This window comes from Haliotis cracherodii, unplaced genomic scaffold (assembly GCF_022045235.1).
Source record: "Haliotis cracherodii isolate W230 unplaced genomic scaffold, xgHalCrac1.p SCAF_6, whole genome shotgun sequence".
In the NCBI taxonomy this organism is placed as follows: domain Eukaryota; kingdom Metazoa; phylum Mollusca; class Gastropoda; order Lepetellida; family Haliotidae; genus Haliotis; species Haliotis cracherodii.
Window position 1 is genome coordinate 38,899,264 of NW_027266319.1, and position 18,668 is coordinate 38,917,931.

General features: G+C 40.2%; 1 protein-coding gene across 2 annotated transcripts in view; it reads right to left on the reverse strand.

Moving 5' to 3' along the window:
* Positions 1 to 20: 20 nt before the first annotated feature.
* Positions 21 to 18,668, reverse strand: part of LOC139446713 (SRSF protein kinase 1-like) — a 62,284-nt gene continuing 43,636 nt past the window's right edge. For both annotated transcript variants that reach the window (XM_071228007.1, XM_071228008.1), the window contains 7 exons: positions 18,203 to 18,348; positions 16,798 to 17,071; positions 14,186 to 14,596; positions 13,467 to 13,561; positions 8,417 to 8,524; positions 7,693 to 7,855; positions 21 to 7,063 (listed from right to left, as the gene is read on the reverse strand). In XM_071228007.1, coding sequence (XP_071084108.1) covers positions 6,879 to 7,063; positions 7,693 to 7,855; positions 8,417 to 8,524; positions 13,467 to 13,561; positions 14,186 to 14,596; positions 16,798 to 17,071; positions 18,203 to 18,348 — 1,382 coding nt within the window. In that variant the 3' untranslated portion in view covers positions 21 to 6,878. The remainder of the gene's footprint in view (positions 7,064 to 7,692; positions 7,856 to 8,416; positions 8,525 to 13,466; positions 13,562 to 14,185; positions 14,597 to 16,797; positions 17,072 to 18,202; positions 18,349 to 18,668) is intronic.

Below are 18,668 nucleotides of genomic sequence, written 5' to 3' on the forward strand. Positions count from 1 at the left end.
AAGAAAAACAAAACCTTGAAAAAATGCAAGCCCTTTTTATTTGAACAGTTTGGGCTTGTGGTAGTCCTTTTTACAATTGTATACATAGAGCATGCAAACAGCAAAGGCAAACTAAATCACAAATGATATTGTAACCATGGTAACAAGCACTTTTAACATCCAAGCTCAGTCGAGCTATTCTTTCCTGAAATATACATCTCAAACTGGTCATAAAAAGTTCCATTAGGTGTGAACTGAACAGAAACAACAATACAAGGGACGAGTCCATTTAGCTTGCTAATGGATGTCAATGAAAATGAAATGTTGCATAAGGCCGATATCCCCAGCACAGGTGTGGATCAGAGGTCCTGTTCCACAAAACAATCTTTGCGCTACTGCAAGTCAGTGTTACAGTTGCAGAGTTCCGATGATCTTAGCACTAAGATCGGTTTGTGAAACGGGACTCAGGACCATATTTAGTGTCGTTTGTGCCTGCTATGTACACGTCAACAAGTGAACATCAACTAACTGTGTTCACCAACGCACCAAACACTGCAAGATGTGTGTCAATGCCTGAAACCATACCCTGGGAGTCGGGTATCAGGAAAGCTGTTGAGCAGTCATGTCATTACTCAAAATCACATTGAGAGCTGGTAAACAGGAGTTTTTTTCATAAATAAAGAAATTGACAGCAGTTAGGCCAGACTTATAATTTCTTGGTTTACGGATTGTTGTTTGAAAAATATCGATTGGTATGTGGGGCAAAAAGACGTTTCAGATTTCTGTTTTGTTGTTCTAAAGTTATGTAAGCTTGTATGCAGCCAAATAAATAACTGTGCTTTCCAGGACAGATTTTTAAATTTTTTGTCAGTCATCTGAATCCGTAAACCAATTCTTTCTTAAAAGTACCGCCTAATAGTGTTCCACTTGACATCCTATACAAGGCAAACAGTAGCTATGTACACAGATGCAGCCTTGCACTATTCAGCATGTCTAGTAGTGCCAACACAGGAACTCCATTCTCAGGACAGCTGAGGATGACAGAGAAGTCTTATTGATCTTTAAAAATTGTCAAGTGTAAAATCTGCATACTTTAGTTATTGCATTTAAGGATTATACCAGAAGTGATTCTTGTCAACTGAGTACTAAGATATTGTTAAAGAACATTATAAAGAACTAACCTGTATCATAAAGTGCTCCTTTGATCTCCTAATGACTGTCCCAAATAAAGTTTTGACAGCACTGAAATATCTAGGCACACACACTTTTTTCTGATGCTTGTATTTCTTGGTAAACTGGCAACTGTCTATGAAAGCATGTCAGAAACAGCTCAACTGTCATGCTGATGACAATTCTGCACTAATTTCTTAAGGCCGCTCTTGCTATAAATAATACCATCTTATGAATAATTAGACTCTTATTTATCAAAACGCTATTTCTTGAATCCTCTATATACAAACAAATTTAAAAATGTTTCATTTTCACTCAGATCAGGCCAGACAACTTCAGATCAGACCAAACAACTTCCGATTGTAATGTAATGTTTTCCTTTACAAGAGCTGTGGAAACAAACAAGCATGCATGTTCAGGGCCTTAGGGTTTTCAACGTTCAATATACATGACAGCTTTCACACATAACTGTAAAATCACTGGCAGATCCAGAGAGGGGGTGCGTAAGCCCCCTTTTTTCAGACACCCAATAATTTTGTGACTTGGGTATTGTGTGCACCCTCCCTTTCACAAAATCCTGGACCTGCCTCTGAGGCTGTTCACCATACTGACCCTACATATACATTAATCAATGAGCATCTTAGTTAGCATCCCCAACACTGAAGACTGAATGTTCCAAACATATGCTTGAAAAACTGTGTGCTAATACTACATGAAACAATATACAAAAAACCCTTAGCATAATAAAATAGTGTACCGGTAATCAAATATAAAAATCTTAAATAAATAAAGACCCAATGAAGCAGATTTGTCTATTTTATTTGACTTATAATTCTCTCCGATAGATGTGTACATTACCAGTCTAAGTACAGTTAACTCAGTTTTACTAACTACCGAATGGTGCATTGTGGGTGAACATGGCCCTGCACAGGCATGGTGAGATCGGAAGAAATAAGGTATGGTTTGCCATACAGGACTTTGGAGTTTAAGTGTTTTTGTCCTTGAGATGCAGCACTGATCTACCATTGCAAACTAGAACCTTGACGTAGCAGATGCCAATGGCTGTACAGTGAGCAGTGTGAGGGACTACAAAGTGACTTTCCATAACTATGTTAGCATCAAATCCAGTAGCAGACTCATCGCTCACTGAACGAAAGGCTTAAGAATGATCATCTACGAAGAAATAACACTTAATTAGACCAGGGAGAAACATATCTTTGATAAACAGAATTAACAGAAAGGGCACAATCTGATGTACTTGAATTCTTGAAAGAGTGTCTAAAGACATTTACATAGACATACAGCCTAGTTGAACAAATATAACTAAAAACTGCTTCCCAAATACTTGCACGTCCAGGTTCCCAAATACCTATTTGCTAGGTACCATTATGTCAAATCAGAATGTTTACAATTTGTTTAGTTTTCAGAGACACATATAATCTATTTCAATAACATGAGACTTTGAAACAATATGAACATGAACATTTAAAAGGAAAAACATATGAGAGTCAGGGACAGAGACCTTGTGTTAATATAAGTAGTTCACAGCTCCTTTCAAATACAAGCTGGCGGTTTCCGTAACAACTAGTACTTCCAGATTTCAACTGGTCAAAGGGCAGCAACTGTGACAAACCAAAAGAGGATTTTAGCAGTATCAGCGGAGGACACGAAAAACTGTAATGTCAGGTTTCACAATTGTACCCTGATCAAGTGGTTCTGCTGCGACGACGAGCGAGGTCACCAATCATCAGGCTACCTACTACATGAGGCTACCCTGTGAATAAACCAGCTGTAAACCACCAAACAAAGACTAGGAATAGAGGATTCATATAATCAACCAAAACATCCCTCTACAATTTCAGATAAAAAATAATTGGTCACTGCTTTATAAAAGACTCCTCTCCAAATCTGTAATCATGGAATGACTTAACTCCTGGATATTGTTGTCCCTTATGATCCAGTGAATATGTATGCTTGTAAGTTAATCTTGAATAGTGATGTCATATTAGTTGATGGAATGCCACATAGAGTATAAAAACAGTTGTCGGATAAATATCACATTTAGGTTATTAGTTTGTTCATAGGAAAAAATATGCTTTTTTCTTGATACAAGTCTGTGCCCAAAAGCCATGAGGGGACTGAAGTTCAACAGCACTCACCACAGAACTGGCTCTTGCCACTCGCCACTATTGTTTATATGGTACTTGCCACAGAATTGTTTCACGGCACTCGCCACAGAATTGGTTCACGGCACTTGCCACAGAATTGTTTCTCAGAATGTGGACCAATTCTCAGGGGTTTAACTCACACATTCGAAATGTTTGTGACATAGCTAGAGCTCAGGTGTATCTGGGAAGATGTAACAAAAACCCGGTAGTAGGAAAAGCCTAGCTTAATCATACATACACAATTTCATAAAATTGAAATCAACATCAAATTCCATGAATGCAAGCCAATTATATGACGCAGTAAATTATTGGAAGTGTAGATTTGTATTTCAAAAATAGTTGTAATTATTTCTGTCTTATCACAAAATCAATAGCACAGCTTCAAACGAATGCTGAACAGGCTTCTCAAAAAAGAAACGGTCTTTGGTTTTCAGATAACTCTTCAGCTCTGTCGAACTATACAATGCAAAGAAGCCCTAGCCTAAAGCATCAACTGTGTATCTTCTAAAGTTAATGGTGTAACCGTGAAACAGGTTCATATCACGACGTCTCACAATATGAGACATCTTATTTGCACAGGCAGTATCACAGTACCAACAATATTTTTACTGCTTAAAGGGAGTCCTTCAATAGCTGATCAGTCCACAATACTTACACATTACATTTCAGAAAAGAAACTGAAATGGACTATTCAAGATTGACATAAAAACATGTCAGTTTGGATAATAATATTGTCTTAAGCTGAGAGTCACACAGTTCATTGATCATGTTGATGGAAAGAAAAAACATTGGATAACATCATGTGTTGTAAACCAACCCCTACATGATATAATGAAATGTATGACATTTGTCGTAACCCAACCCCAATATTATATCGTGAAATGTTTATCATGTATCCCCTGAGTTTTTACACACCCTAGGACAAAGCCTTCCAAATGTGGACATGTGGACATTCAGTCTTTCTGCAAAAGTGAAGACATGAATTTCAGTCCCTACTAAACTACCTTATTATAATGAACAGTAACTTGGTGCAAAAATGTACACAAAAAACTGTTTCTGTTCAAGACCTAAACTCTTACATTGATCATTGAAATACATAAAACATGTTCAACTTGCTAGAGACAAATAATTCTCATCAGCTGTATGCAGAGATTCATTGAGGGTAAACTAGACTACATATCAGAAATCAGTTCAACGCTGCTACCGGTACGTGAAAATCATTATATTGCATGCCTGAATCACGGCTGTGAACTGAGAACAAATGTTCTGGATACTATCCTTTCAGCAATAGCAAACCAAAGACTTAATGAACAGATCTAAAGACAGAACCAGACAGTAGTAAATATTTCTGGCAAGTGGATTATCAGGAACTTCAAGACAGTGCAATGTAGCTGTTTCGGCTCTGCAGTGAAACCGTTGATCCAGACACTACAGTTCCCTATGTCTGCATTAACAAAAGTTACGGATGAACAAAAATCCTTGTTCAGAGTAACAGACTGTGACAAGAACATTTTTGTCTCATTGCCCAAACTTATCTTTGCAGATTTTTTCATTAACATACTGGCATAATATATGATTTTTGTTAGCTGACCAAAATAGATTTTCCCTGCTTTGGGTTTCTAGTGGCTTATGTCACAGAAAGGATAAATATCCTTTTCATACATTTTATACAGGAGGTTCCAGATGGAATTGTGCCAAGACTAACAGGGTCCGAACCAGCACGGTTTCACAGCATACAAATGTACATCTTTAAAACAAGACAAACAAAAACACTGGTACATCATTCGTAGCAAGTGAACAGTATCGCATATTTCACAAGTCAGGATTGTTTTACTCCATAAATTTGTCAACAAAATACAGCAAGACAAGCTTGACAAGGGATGACTGACTGGTACTAACCATCTCTGAATGATGGGTATGTTTGAACCACCAGGTAGACTTGCATACATGTACAGTTTGTCATAATATTAACATAGTGATGACTACAAGAGTGCTCCGTATCAAGTCTCTATAACCGTGTACAACATTTACATGCTTCCTCTAGTCCACCTCAAACAGAAATATGCCATGAATGTCTTCACCAAACAAAAAAAATAGCTTCACTGAATAACCAACGGAATTCAGGCAATGACACCAAATGAGACAGCATGGAATATTTCATACTTGAACATCCAAATTCCATTTGACTGCGAAATATTTCACTTTAGGCAGAAATGGATTATCAAGTACAAAAGATGTTTTTGTCTGATCACAAAACAAAATGTGAATTGGGCGGATATCCCACTGATTTACAGGTCTATTACTACAGGATGAGATCTCGGTGCTGCTTACTGCAGCTTGGCTTTGAGGTGGACACTGGGCATAACACAAGTGGTGCCTGGGTGGCTAGATGCATAATGCTTGCTTCCAGGAGTTGCATTGTAGAGGATGAGCACTATATACATATGGTTCAATGAGGAGTCCAGACAGGCCATGATCAGTAATGCTGCAACTCTATCCTATGTCTGCCAGGAGCATCATGGACAATGGATGAATCAGGGCTGCTTCGGTGTCTTGGGAAGAGTATGCAGTTCATTCAACGCAAAGGCCTCTAACGTAACACACGATAAGTGTTTCCACACACATATCTGTATCTGGGTTCCAGGCAATCTTAAATCCAATGAATTCAACAATTAACGGTCTCTGTAAACTTGAAATGCACAACCTTCACTATGGACATGAGAAGACAGCGAACAAGTAACAAACATGGAACCAGTGTGGCAGCCGGTTTCTCTAAGGTCCTATGTCTGGGTTAGCACGGGGGAGGCTGGCAGAACTAGGAGGATGAGGCGGACTGGTGATGGATGGCCCCGCAGGGTGCAGTTCAAGCTGTTACTGATGATCTGATGATACATCCAACTATCATCGTGGACACATATGACGATGACAGGTTATTATGATTACAACAGCCCACTATCTGCAACAATAGATTTCCATTGACAATAATATTTCCAACAGCCTGTTTGTTTGAACAGATCACGAGTCAAATCAAGTCAGAAACCCACACTGTTTAACCAAGAAACAACACCAACAGGCAGCTCTTTCAAAGGGTCCTCCAAGAAATGATATTTGTCTCTGTCAACCTCTGTTCACATGAACTTCAAGCTTGTGGTTACTTCATCTAGGCAGCACCATGAAAATAGTGATATATCCCAAGCGCAATCTCAATATGCAAAAGTAATATGCATCATAACCCTTTGAAAAAGCCCTCTTATTTCTTGTGGGTTCTGGAAGGAATTCCAAACAGCCTTTCGCAGAGTCGTTTCAAACAAACAGGCACTATACGAGGAGTGAATGACGCAGTACAGCAATGCACGGTATCACTAGTGATGGTGTTGTACATACGTCAGTCAGTACACTGGCGTGGTGAGAGACAGCAAGTGATGGTTACATGCTAGATAGTCTGCACAAACACAGCTAAACAAGATCGTAGCTTCCTTGCCTGGTCATGTGGCAGTCAGGTGAAGACCCAGTTACTGATGGGGGAGGGAGGGAGGGGGATCAGGGGAGGGGGACTCCAGGTCAGGAGTGGAGCCACGGGTGAGTTAAAGAATCCTCAGCAGTAGCACGTTGGTCCGGGTCAAATTCTAACATTGGAAGGAGAAAATCTGCAAATTCATGTGCTTCTTGTGGGTCCCATTCATATTTCTCTGTTAACACATCAAACAACTGCCATGGCTTCAACTTGGTTATATGTCTCAGCTCGCCTGGAACATATGGAAAAAAAACAATGGTAACAGAATCTTGTTTCCCTGAAGTTTTACTAAAACAATCCATAAATGGTGTTCTGTTCAAGGATATCATAAAACAGAAAAAGCCAACCTATCTCTCATGATAGCATGAGTTGGTGGGGTCCTAACTGAACAGTACAAACTTTCTCCCTTAGAGATCATGTAATATTTCATACATACTACAAACTCTTTCTCCACAATTTTCAGTTCCAAATAGAAACCCCCCCAGCCATTCAGGCTACCATGGACCAACTACAGTCAAGTCCCGTTAATCCGACATGGTTGGTTGCATATGATTATGTCGGATTAACGAAATTAAGCAGTATCAACGTTTGTGATCGAAAATCGGACAACTACATGATAGATAATGATACTAACATGTAATAAAAAAATAAAAATGAAATATTCATATTGTTATGTTATATTGTTAGTGGAATATGTTTTCTAATCATGCAACCTCTAAAGCTAAACACAAAACTACTGTTACGGACTGTATGACTTATTCGGATTAACGGGACTTGACTGTACATTAAGACAGCAATAGCCCTACAGTCTCTGCTGACTACTCTTAATGAACATTAACTTTCAGTACATGCCAGACTCACCTCTCCTATTGAAATACTCCCTGGAGTATTTTCCTGACAGTGCTATATGCCTGGGAATGGGACCGAGGAGCTCTATGACATGGGCCAGGTGGTCCTCATCTCGGGTGTATCCTTCTCCAGAGTGGGGCTCGAATAAATAATCACCAGTTGCAAGCTCAAACGCCTGAAGGAAAAATGAATTCATTTGAAAAATCAGATGCAACACGTTAATAAGCCAAGCAAAATCAAGCTGATGGAAAAGTGGAATTAATGACATCATTACATATCAAATTTTGCTCATTTTGAGTGAGTTTGTTTGAGTCAACTACCTACTACAGTTTTTCAGTTACCGCACTCACCATAATATTTTTCCAGTGCCAGGGCGCTTAGAAAATCGACCAAGTATTATCAAAAGTTAAATTTTTTGTCAGAGATTGGTTCAAACATTGATGTAACTAAATTGCTTTGTTGATAGTTACTAGGCATTTTAATACCCCTTCTAAACCGCAGTGCTTTCTGTAAACTTTCTGTAATATACACAAGAACATACGACTGACATCATGAGTGAGTAGGTGGATGAACTGATATGACCGAGAGCTGGTATTTTGCCATTGTGAGACGATGTTAAACAGCCAGAGTTAAAATAATATTAGCGCTACCATTCCTTTTGGCAAAGGTAATTCAAACCAGCAGTCAGTAGTTTTCCAGAAAAGTGGTCCTGAATTACCATGGGCAAGATCCTTACCATACATGCTGTACTCCATATATCAGCAGGTGTGCCGTAGCCTGCCCCTACCAACACCTCAAGACAGCGGTACTGCCTGGTCTGGATGTCCTCAGTGAAGTGGTGATACTGAAACACATGATATGTACAACAAGTTAATGTTTGTGCGTTGTTTGACTCACCTCAGCAATTTTCCAGCTATATAACAGCTTTAAATAATCAATTCTGATATTGATATTGTGAACAAACCACACCATCTGGGTTCGATGACACGCATTCATCCAAGTCACCAAGTCTGACCACCTAATCCATTTGGTTGCCTCTTACAACAAGCATAGGTTGCTAGGGAGAAATTCTAACCTGGAATCCCCACAAGGTGGACAAGTACAGGTGATGTGATGTCGGCTTATTGCTGGTTTCAACACCAACATAATGGCATGTCAGCCTAATGTGAGAGGTCAGCTCAAATTAACTCGGGTCATAATACACACCACTTTGGTGAAACAGATCAAGGATCACAATCATGGTTTCTTCAGGACTTTTTCCCACGTCCAGCAGATCCAGGCAGGGGTAAGGGACATAACTCTGGCGGTCACCTGAACATGTGTATGACTCAAACATCATACAGACACTCAAACAAGTAAAACACTTAAGCTGAATACAGTCTGCAACCTAAGCCACTAGTCTCAGTCTCGAGTCTAGTAAAAGTTTAGTCTTGTAAGCAAAGCTAACAAAACAGTCCATATGATATCACTAAGCTCAACTGAAAATGATGGTAAGACTTAGAGACATGTTCGGGGTAGTAGACTTGAAAGTTTTTGGCACAGACTGAATCTTTATACATCAAGAATGTTAATGTGGGCAATTGTTAAATATCTCTAAATCGATCACTGGTTCACCACAATTGCCAATTCAAAAATAAACTTGAGCGTCTCCATTGTAAAATGAGTATTTTTTTATGACTACCATGACTACAGATGCTATAATTTGCATTCTCAGTGTGCATTTGTATTTGTCCATGTCACAATTTCAAAGCCATCAACATAAACACTATCATCTGAGTCACTGAGCCTGACCACTTCATCTGTTTGGTCACATCTTACGACAGGCATAGGTGTCTGTGTACCTCTTCTCACCCAGAATCCTCACAGGATTGAGGGTTGACAAGCATAAGTTGCTGAGACCTATTCTAACCCAGAATCCCCACAGGGTGGACAAGCACAGATTGCTGGACACCTATACCAACCCAGAATCCCCACAGGGTGGACAAGCACAGATTGCTGGACACCTATACTAACCCAGAATCCCCACAGGGTGGACAAGCACAGATTGCTGGACACCTATACTAACCCGGAATCCCCACAGGGTGGACAAGCACAGATTGCTGGACACCTATACTAACCCAGAATCCCCACAGGGTGGACAAGCACAGATTGCTGGACACCTATACTAACCCAGAATCCCCACAGGGTTGACAAGCGCAGATTGCTGGACACCTATACTAACCCAGAATCCCCACAGGGTGGACAAGCACAGATTGCTGGACACCTATACTAACCCGGAATCCCCACAGGGTGGACAAGCACAGATTGCTGGACACCTATGCTAACCCGGAATCCTCACAGGGTGGACAAGCACAGATTGCTGCGTACCTATACTAACCCAGAATCCTCACAGGGTGGACAAGCATAGGTTGCTGAGAGCTAGTCTAACCCGGAATCACCCAGAATCCCCACATGGTGGAGAAACAGATTACTGGAGACCTATACCATGTATACTTATCTCCATGGGGTAATTACCGTATATCGCTGTGTATAAGGCGAGTTTTTCGTACCTAAAATGAGGGGGCTAAGAAGGGGGGTCGTCTTAAACACGGAGTCGAAGATCTCACATTTTTTTCCACTGGCGATGTCAACCGGCGTCCGATAGCCAGCCCAGCATTTGACAATAAAACTTCGCATTTCGTCCTAAATAACTGTTCAAATAACTATTTCCATACATAAACATGATTTGTATCTCTTTTCCTTGAATAAAGTTTAATAATTTCTGCAAATAAAGTTGAAATGACCCTCTCCTCGATGCAGATTGTCAAACCAGCTGACACGGTAAAACAATCAACATCCGTGAGTAGAGAGCCGGAAGTACCGGTAATCATTTGCATATTGCACATGTGACCTAACATGTGATAACCGGTGAAGCTGAAATCAATTCCCGCTGTTTTTACAGTTGTATTAACAAGTGTTGGAGACGGTGTGTACAAGTGATTGTGGAATAAACACGCTGAATGTGAAGCAAACATTAGCCTAGTTAGTTACAACATAGTTAATTGGCGATAAACATATTTTTATTGCATATATAAGGTTTGTGTGCGCACTTGTGATGTGTGAAATACGCATCAGTCGGAAAGCACACATTAAATCTCCAAAGTAACTAACTAACTAATTTGTGATGTCCGTGTGCGAAATACTCTACAGTCGGCAAGAGCACGTTAAATCTTCTACCGGTATATCAGTCAGACTTGTGATGTGTTTCATTCCAGGTCGTCTTATACACGGAGTATAGGATTTTGGGTTGATTTTTAAGGCGTGCACAGGGGGGTCGTCTTATACGTGGGGGTCGCCTTATACACAGCGATATACGGTACATCAATTCACAAGTGAATGTTGTTTTACACCACTGTTGTTAGAAACACTGCAGATGTATCCTGCCATCTTGACCAGGCAAACTTGTAGTCTGATTAAGAATGCCTCACATGTTTGTTTTGTTTGGTGTTGGATGTTCTTTATAAACTGCACTATATTCCAGCTATATGACAGCTGAATGTAAATAATCAAATCCGTACCAGGCTAGCCAGAGATTGACATGAGTATCAATCTTATGCAATTGGGATACGATGACATGCATCAACCAACTCCGTGAGTCTGACCACCTGATCCTGTAAGCCGCCTCTTATAATAAGCATAGGTTGCTTAAAATAAGCAGCGAGCACCTGTCCAGATACTTCCCATCATCATGATCATAAGGGATCAACCACAACCTCAAGACAACATTAATCAAGGCCTGAAAGGGCATGCCGGAGGTTACAGAGGTGGCAGCTTTGTGGTGCCTCACTGATTTTGGAAGGAGAGCATTCAGATCCTAAAGAACCAACACAAATTCCACTTCACCAGATATTGCTTTACGTACAAATACCATTGATTTTGTAAATCATCATGTCTAATGATGTTGTATCACAAATCTAATGTTTTGATTGACCAAATTTGCAAACAGCAAAACAAGCACACAAACTGTTATTGCCTAACACAAGAGATGCGCAGGAAAGCAGTGCGCATGAAATGGGAAGTAACTGCACGTTATATTGGATCACATAGTTTTTAAGTATTGTAGCAATTCACTGTTGGGGTCGTGTGTTTGAGACGTGGAATATTTAAGGATTGTTTTAAATATTATTTTTAAATGGAAATAAAAACCAAAATACGGCAGACTTTGTGATGATGTGCAGTGTCTGAGAATCAATAATATATTTATTTTTTGTAGCCTTGTGCATTGTGATTTATCAGCGTGTCTGAAGCCTTGTGGTATAGTCACTGGGCTACAGATACGAAGGTTGCATGTTGCATTAACATAAAGAAAACATTTGTCATTACATTGTGTTCAAATGCAAAATATATTTCTGACGAGAAACATTCATATGTTACAATATAAACGGTATACAATATAAAGTTGTATAAATAAATTCCCCCATGATATAATAACTTCCCTATATCCCCCGCCCCTGTTTCAGAATTTAAGACATAACTAAATCTAAACAAACTCTAACCTTTTTAACCGAGGTGGAACTTGTCATGGAAATTGTAAAAAAAAGATGAGTTTGGAACCTAAGTCCATTTTGTTGCCATGGAAACGTAAAAAATAAATATTTCTAAAAATTCTCAATAGCAAAAGGCACCAGTTCGGCATGTACCTGACAGACCTGCAAAGTTTGATGAAAACATATTGAACGGTTTATGAGTTATGCTCCGGAAATGAACCCTACCCTCACAGAACCTAAGTCCATCTTGTTACCATGGAAACAGAAAAAATAAAAATTTCTAAAATTTCTAAATATCAAAGGCACCAGTTCAGCATGTACCTGACAGACCTGCAAAGTTTCATGAAAAAATAATGAACGGTTTATGAGTTATGCTCCGGAAACGAAACATGACGGACGTACGGACGGAAGGAGCCCGTTGCTATATCCCCCGCCAACTTCATTGGGCGGGGGATAAAAAGCCTGTTTATCATTTGCCTGTGAAGAGATCACTCGTTTAATAAACATACAGCTGTATTACACATTGTGTAATACCAAAACATGTATATGTACTCTCGGAACACGTTTCACGAACAAATATTGAAAGCTCTCAACATCCCTTGGCTTATTCAACGACATTGTGGGTGGAGTTGGTAGATCACTGAGAGGAGCTTATGCACACTCGATGACCCCAGCAACCTTGTTACTGGGCTGACGTCACATGGCATTGTTTCGCCGATGGATCTGGCAACAAAATTCCACAAATTACGTCATCGGGTATTGTGACGTTATTGTAAACTTTGTCCATGTTGTCAGTTGATGAAAATACCATACTACCATCTATGCAAATGTATCTTCAGTGGATGTTTAACACTGCAGTCAGCAGTATTCTACCCTTTGGGCAATAATCAAGTCTGGACCAGATAATCCATTGATTTTGATGGTATGAACGATTCACCACATTGGGGTATAGGACACGTTATCAAAGAGATGGTACATGATCAACAAGCATAGGTTTCTAAAAATGTTCTAACCCAGAACCTAACGGGGTCTGTACCAGACAAACGTGACAAAATGAGCATGATACGTGGTTGTCAGGGTACGATGAAACCCAATCTAACAAGTCACCAAGCTTGACACCTGGTCCATTTTAGCCACCTTTCACAACAAGCATAGGCTACTGGGAAGCCGATTTATATCCCCGAATCTCCTCAGGTCATCATTCAAGGATTGTGACAATAAGTATGGTAAAGGGTGACTACCCAGAACCCTGTCGCTTACCGTCCAGCATGCATTTCCCAAATCAGCTATCTTCACAGGTATATCACAGACCTCCCTGACTGGATCAGGTCTGTCTACACTGTTGGCTTTTTCAACTGAAATTAATGGAAGTGAAAAATTAATCAAAGCAGTCTACAACATTTGTATATAGAATATCCCACATTTACATATTATTTTTGCATAAACATTGTAAAGGCGTTTTCATTCATGAACCCCATGTAAACACAAGCAAAAGTATTCCAAGATAGAAAATAGGTCAGCTGGGTGGTGAGTTGGTCCAAAACATTTTTGAACAGTATTTCAGTCATTGTCAGAAATGTGGGCCAAAAGCCAAAAGCATGCAAAGTAACACAACGGTGGTGAATTCCAGTGGTATGAGCATGGTGCTGACAGACCAAGGACCACAGAGTGAATCTTACACTCCATGCCTCAACCAACCTTGCACTGTTTAGGTTCTCAAACCCAACAAGTTACTTGAGGCACCCAATTGGCCACCCATACCCAAGCAAAACCACCAAATTACCATCAAGTAACCAAAGAAGTCATCAATATAGATCAATGAAATTTAACCAAACAATAAGCCTTAACACTCCTCCGCAACACAGGTAAACTGCTCCGATATGAATGATCTCCATTGTGGCACAAGCATATATCCGCAGCGAAAGCACTGGCACAACTACACATGATAAAACACACTACACCACAGACCAGCCACTGACCGGTCAAATCGTTTGAATTGTTGTCTGGTCCCTCCTCGGAGGGTGCTTCTGCCTGGGGTTTATCCTCAGCAGACCCCCCCTCGGACTGACTGTGTTCCATGTCGTTCTCAACAGGGGGTGTCACCGCCTCGCAATTCTCCTGCACATTTTTATTCATGTCCATCTCCACCGGCGTCCCCCCTCCTCCACTGCTGCCTCCTCCTCCTCCAGTGTCGTGGCCGTTACAGATCGGTTGACAATTTTCCTTTGTCTCGTCATCCGTGACATTCAGCTTGGCAATTGCTGTGATCTGGCTCTCACTGGACGAAACTTTGCCGAGATCATTCTGTGACACAGTCTCAATCACTGGACACTCGGAACTCATCTCAACTTCATCTGTGGAATTTGTTGTAGTCTTTGGCTGGTCCATGTCTGAAAGATAGCACATCATTAGAAACAAAGCAGGTTCCAGCGTTCTTTACATCTGCTGTGATTGTATTCTATTCAAAGGACCTTCTAAATATACAATTGTTTAATAGAAGGAACATTTGACTTTCATACTTCAATTTGAAACACTAAATAAGGGATGACTGTCAGTGAAACACTCATTACTATAGTGTTACCTTCAAGAACTGTACTACTCAATATTTGCTAAAGACCATGCTTTGAATAAAGATGATTATTTTGGTCCTGAGCAAAAGTTGAGCAGTGTAATACAAAACATACAACAAACATCACTTCTATGATTTCTACAAACATGGAAAGTGTATCACAGCTGTTGAGTGCACCTAGAAAGACGGTGCTCTGGAACATTAGATACTTTATTTTATCATATAATGGGTAGGTTTCTCGGCAGGATAAAGCAAACGGATAAAAACGATATCCGTTGGGGTCATATGCGGATAGAGATGCAAATATCAAAGGTCAAGTAGGACTACTTTCACTGTTTATAAACAAACATGGTGTCGCCCTCGTCATTCGGCAATCGAGTCAGAATTAACCATCGGGAATCTGGATAAACTACAGGGATAATTGCTATCATTATGAAAAGAACAGTCCAATATACTGAAAATCAGTGTCTAACTGTGACGTAGCTAAGGCATTTTATAAGTTTTGGCAACTTTGGAGAAATAAATTTCGAAACAATTTTGCGAGGGCACGAGGCCTAGCCAAGCGGGATGAGTAGCCATATCTGTGCTTGTAGACCTCTGCGGCTTAAAACCTTCTCCACAAATTAAAGTAGTTGGATATTGCCGAAATATGTTTGAATTGTTACCTGGTTTCGTTTAGTCGCTGTGTGTACATCTGACTACACTTCTTAAGGTTATAACAGGACAGACCAACTGTCAACAACGTCTGACCGTGGCGTCTCATAGACTAGGGTTAGAGTAGCTTCCCTTTGACAAAGGGCAGTTACTCTACCGGCCAGACCGATGAATTGCCGCTAAAGGCAATTAAAAACAACTGTTGTTTTACGTATATGTTGCTTCGCCACTGTATAAGAAACAGATTTCAGTTGGAACTATATTGGCTACTGTCACTGTCCGACTGACACATCGCTTACCCTGTGACGTAATAAATATTAATGCGCCCATTCCAGGAAAACTCGCAATATTTCGGTAACGTTTGTGAGAGAGGGAAAGCGATTTTAAAGCACAGAATTAAAGAATGACATTATATGATAAAGAGGTTATCACGCTTGTGTGTTTGGGGATGGTAAATATCCTGTATTAGGAATAAACACTATGTATTTAGCTCGACAAGGCTCGCTAAATACAATGTTTATTCCTAATGCAGGATATTTAGCATCCCCAAACACACTCGCGTGATAACCTCTATATATTAGCAATATAATGGGATGATTTCAACATTGGTACAAATTTTTTCAGATTTGAGTATTAGATGCACAAACATGGCAATATTTGAAATCTCATGTCAGGTCCAAATACAACGTCTGGGCAACAAAAGTCCATGAACACTCATAAATCTGAAAACAAGTATTCCTCTCATCAACAAATTCATTCAGATAGGTATTTGAAATGCCTAGGTATCATACTTCATGCCATTTAGAGCTTTATGTCTTGAGATTCAAGGGTTTATAGTGTACAGTGCACAGGTCACAAATCAGTCAAGAAACATTAGTTGAGGGTAGGTTGACATGTGGCGGTGTTCAGCAAGATCGAATCCCGAGACTTTCTAGGGCTTCAGTCCTGCCCCACATGTTACATGTGGTGTCTCCTAAGCAAGTGACTGCTTGAAATGTGCCTGTTCACTAAGCAGTGAATGGGTACCAAGTAGGATGAAATAATAATGTGACAGTTTCTAGGAATTCAGTCCTGCCCCACACGTTACATGTGTTGTCTCCTTTGACAAGAGACTTCAAAAATTGAATGTTCACCCAGCAGTGAATGGGTACCCAGAAGGATAAAATGGTAGTGTAGCTGTTAACCTTCTAGCATCCCAGAGACACTTCGGATTATATACTCCCCAGGAAGATAAGAATGAAATTTTGGGTGCACACTGACATGGGTAATAATACTGTGTAGCACTGAGCAGCTGTCCAAGATGATAGTAAGCAGCTTCATAAATGCTTTATACATATATAATATCATAACCCAGTCACTTGAACGTACCAGCTGCATTATTATTTTCTTGTTCCTCCATGTTCTCCTCTGTCTTGACACTGTTGTCCGTGGTGGTGTCAGTATCAGCGTTGTCTACTACGATTGGTTCGTTGTTGTCTTGCGGTGGGCTGTCCCTGCTGTTCTCAGCATCTCCTGCTAATTCCTGGAGGCTACTGGTGCTCTCACTGGGGGTGGGCAGATTCCCCATTTCACCCAGCTGCTGAAGGCTGTTGGAACTCTCACTGTTGGTCAGTGCACCCCCTTCTTCCTGGTTCTCGGGGGTCTGCAATAACAGCATTGGAAAATAAAACCTGATTTCAAGTGATGCGTTGGTATACAAGATAGCTGTGAAGAAGAGGGACTACTACATCAAAGTGCTCAAATTATGATAAAGGAACACAGGTCTACACAGTAGTACTGGTATACTGCAATACGTTTTTCAAACAATACACATTGCAATATTTATTCGGTGCACATGTATATTGGGTAAAAATATGAAACAAGTTTCGTTATCTGCATGTCCAATTAATGTCAATCACTGTCAAACACTGTAGCTCTGAATATATTGAATACAGATACCTGTATGACAATATATTGAAATACAATTATCATAACAGCCAATACACATCCCTATTAATTTTGAATTAATAGCTTCAAAAGTGAGTGAAGCTCCACGACACTTTCAGCATTATTTGAGTAATAAAACTGTCAGGGTACACCAAGAACTGAAGAAGGGCTTCACACATTGTACATGAGGGGAATCAAACCAGGTCTATCAGCGTGGAGGCAAAAACACTTGAACAGCCCGACTACTCTACCACCTTTGCTTCTACAACCAAGACTATACTAAAATTGGTATATCTGGGATCTGAATCAGACACCAGTATACATCTTGGCAACTAAGGGATGCAACTCTGCACCACCAGGTGTCCCTCCAATATCAGCTAAAGCCAGTGTTCTACAATATACTCTGACCTTCAAAAGTCTAAGTAATAACAGGTTTCCAGTCTGGATCAGAAAAATGATTGACATTTTGAGCATCGATCTACAGTAACTTGGATATGAAGACATATCAACCATGTCCACAAGTCCCACCATCCGAACCCGTTAATGGCCTCTTATGAAAAGCATAGTTGCTTCATACTACAAGCATGGATTGCTGAAAAACAATTCTAAGCTGGATCTTTAAGGGTGGCTATGTGAGTAACAGCATAGCCAAAGTATTGCTTTGTTCATGGAAACCTCAAGGGCCTTATGAAGCTACTGAAGTGTTCCAGCTCATACGTCATTGATGAAGAGTTACAACAGTGGTCAGTCAAAGAACGCTCTGATCAGCCATCCAATACCACCTACGTGTTAGTCATACAAGTCCTATTGTGTCTGTCCCTTTGTAAGGTTGGGGCAAAGCTGTTACCTGCGGTGCTGCTTCTAATTCCTGTATTTGTTGCATCTGCATCTCCAGCAGCTGTTGTTGTTTCTTCATCTTCTTTTTCAGCTTCTTCTTTTTGTTCTTTGACATCTTACTTGGATCCATGGGCTTTTCTTTTGGGGCTGTGCTCACTAAAAAAACATGAACATTGTGCTTGAGAGAAAACACTGTGCCAATTCCAATGACCAAGTAACCCAAGTTAGGTCAAGTATTTCCACCAACTGTGCATTGTCAGCATGGTTTGAGATGTTCCAGATTATATCTTATTGACTATTCCAAATAGTAGTACTTGTTTGTTTGTTGTGAAATGCCGCACTAAGCAATATTCCAGCTGTATGAGGGTGGCTTGAAAATAATGGAGTCTGGACCAGAAAATCTAGTGATGGATCCAAGGTGAGGTGAGGTGAGGTGAAATGGGGTTTAACGTCGCGTCCAAGTTTATTGCACTTAT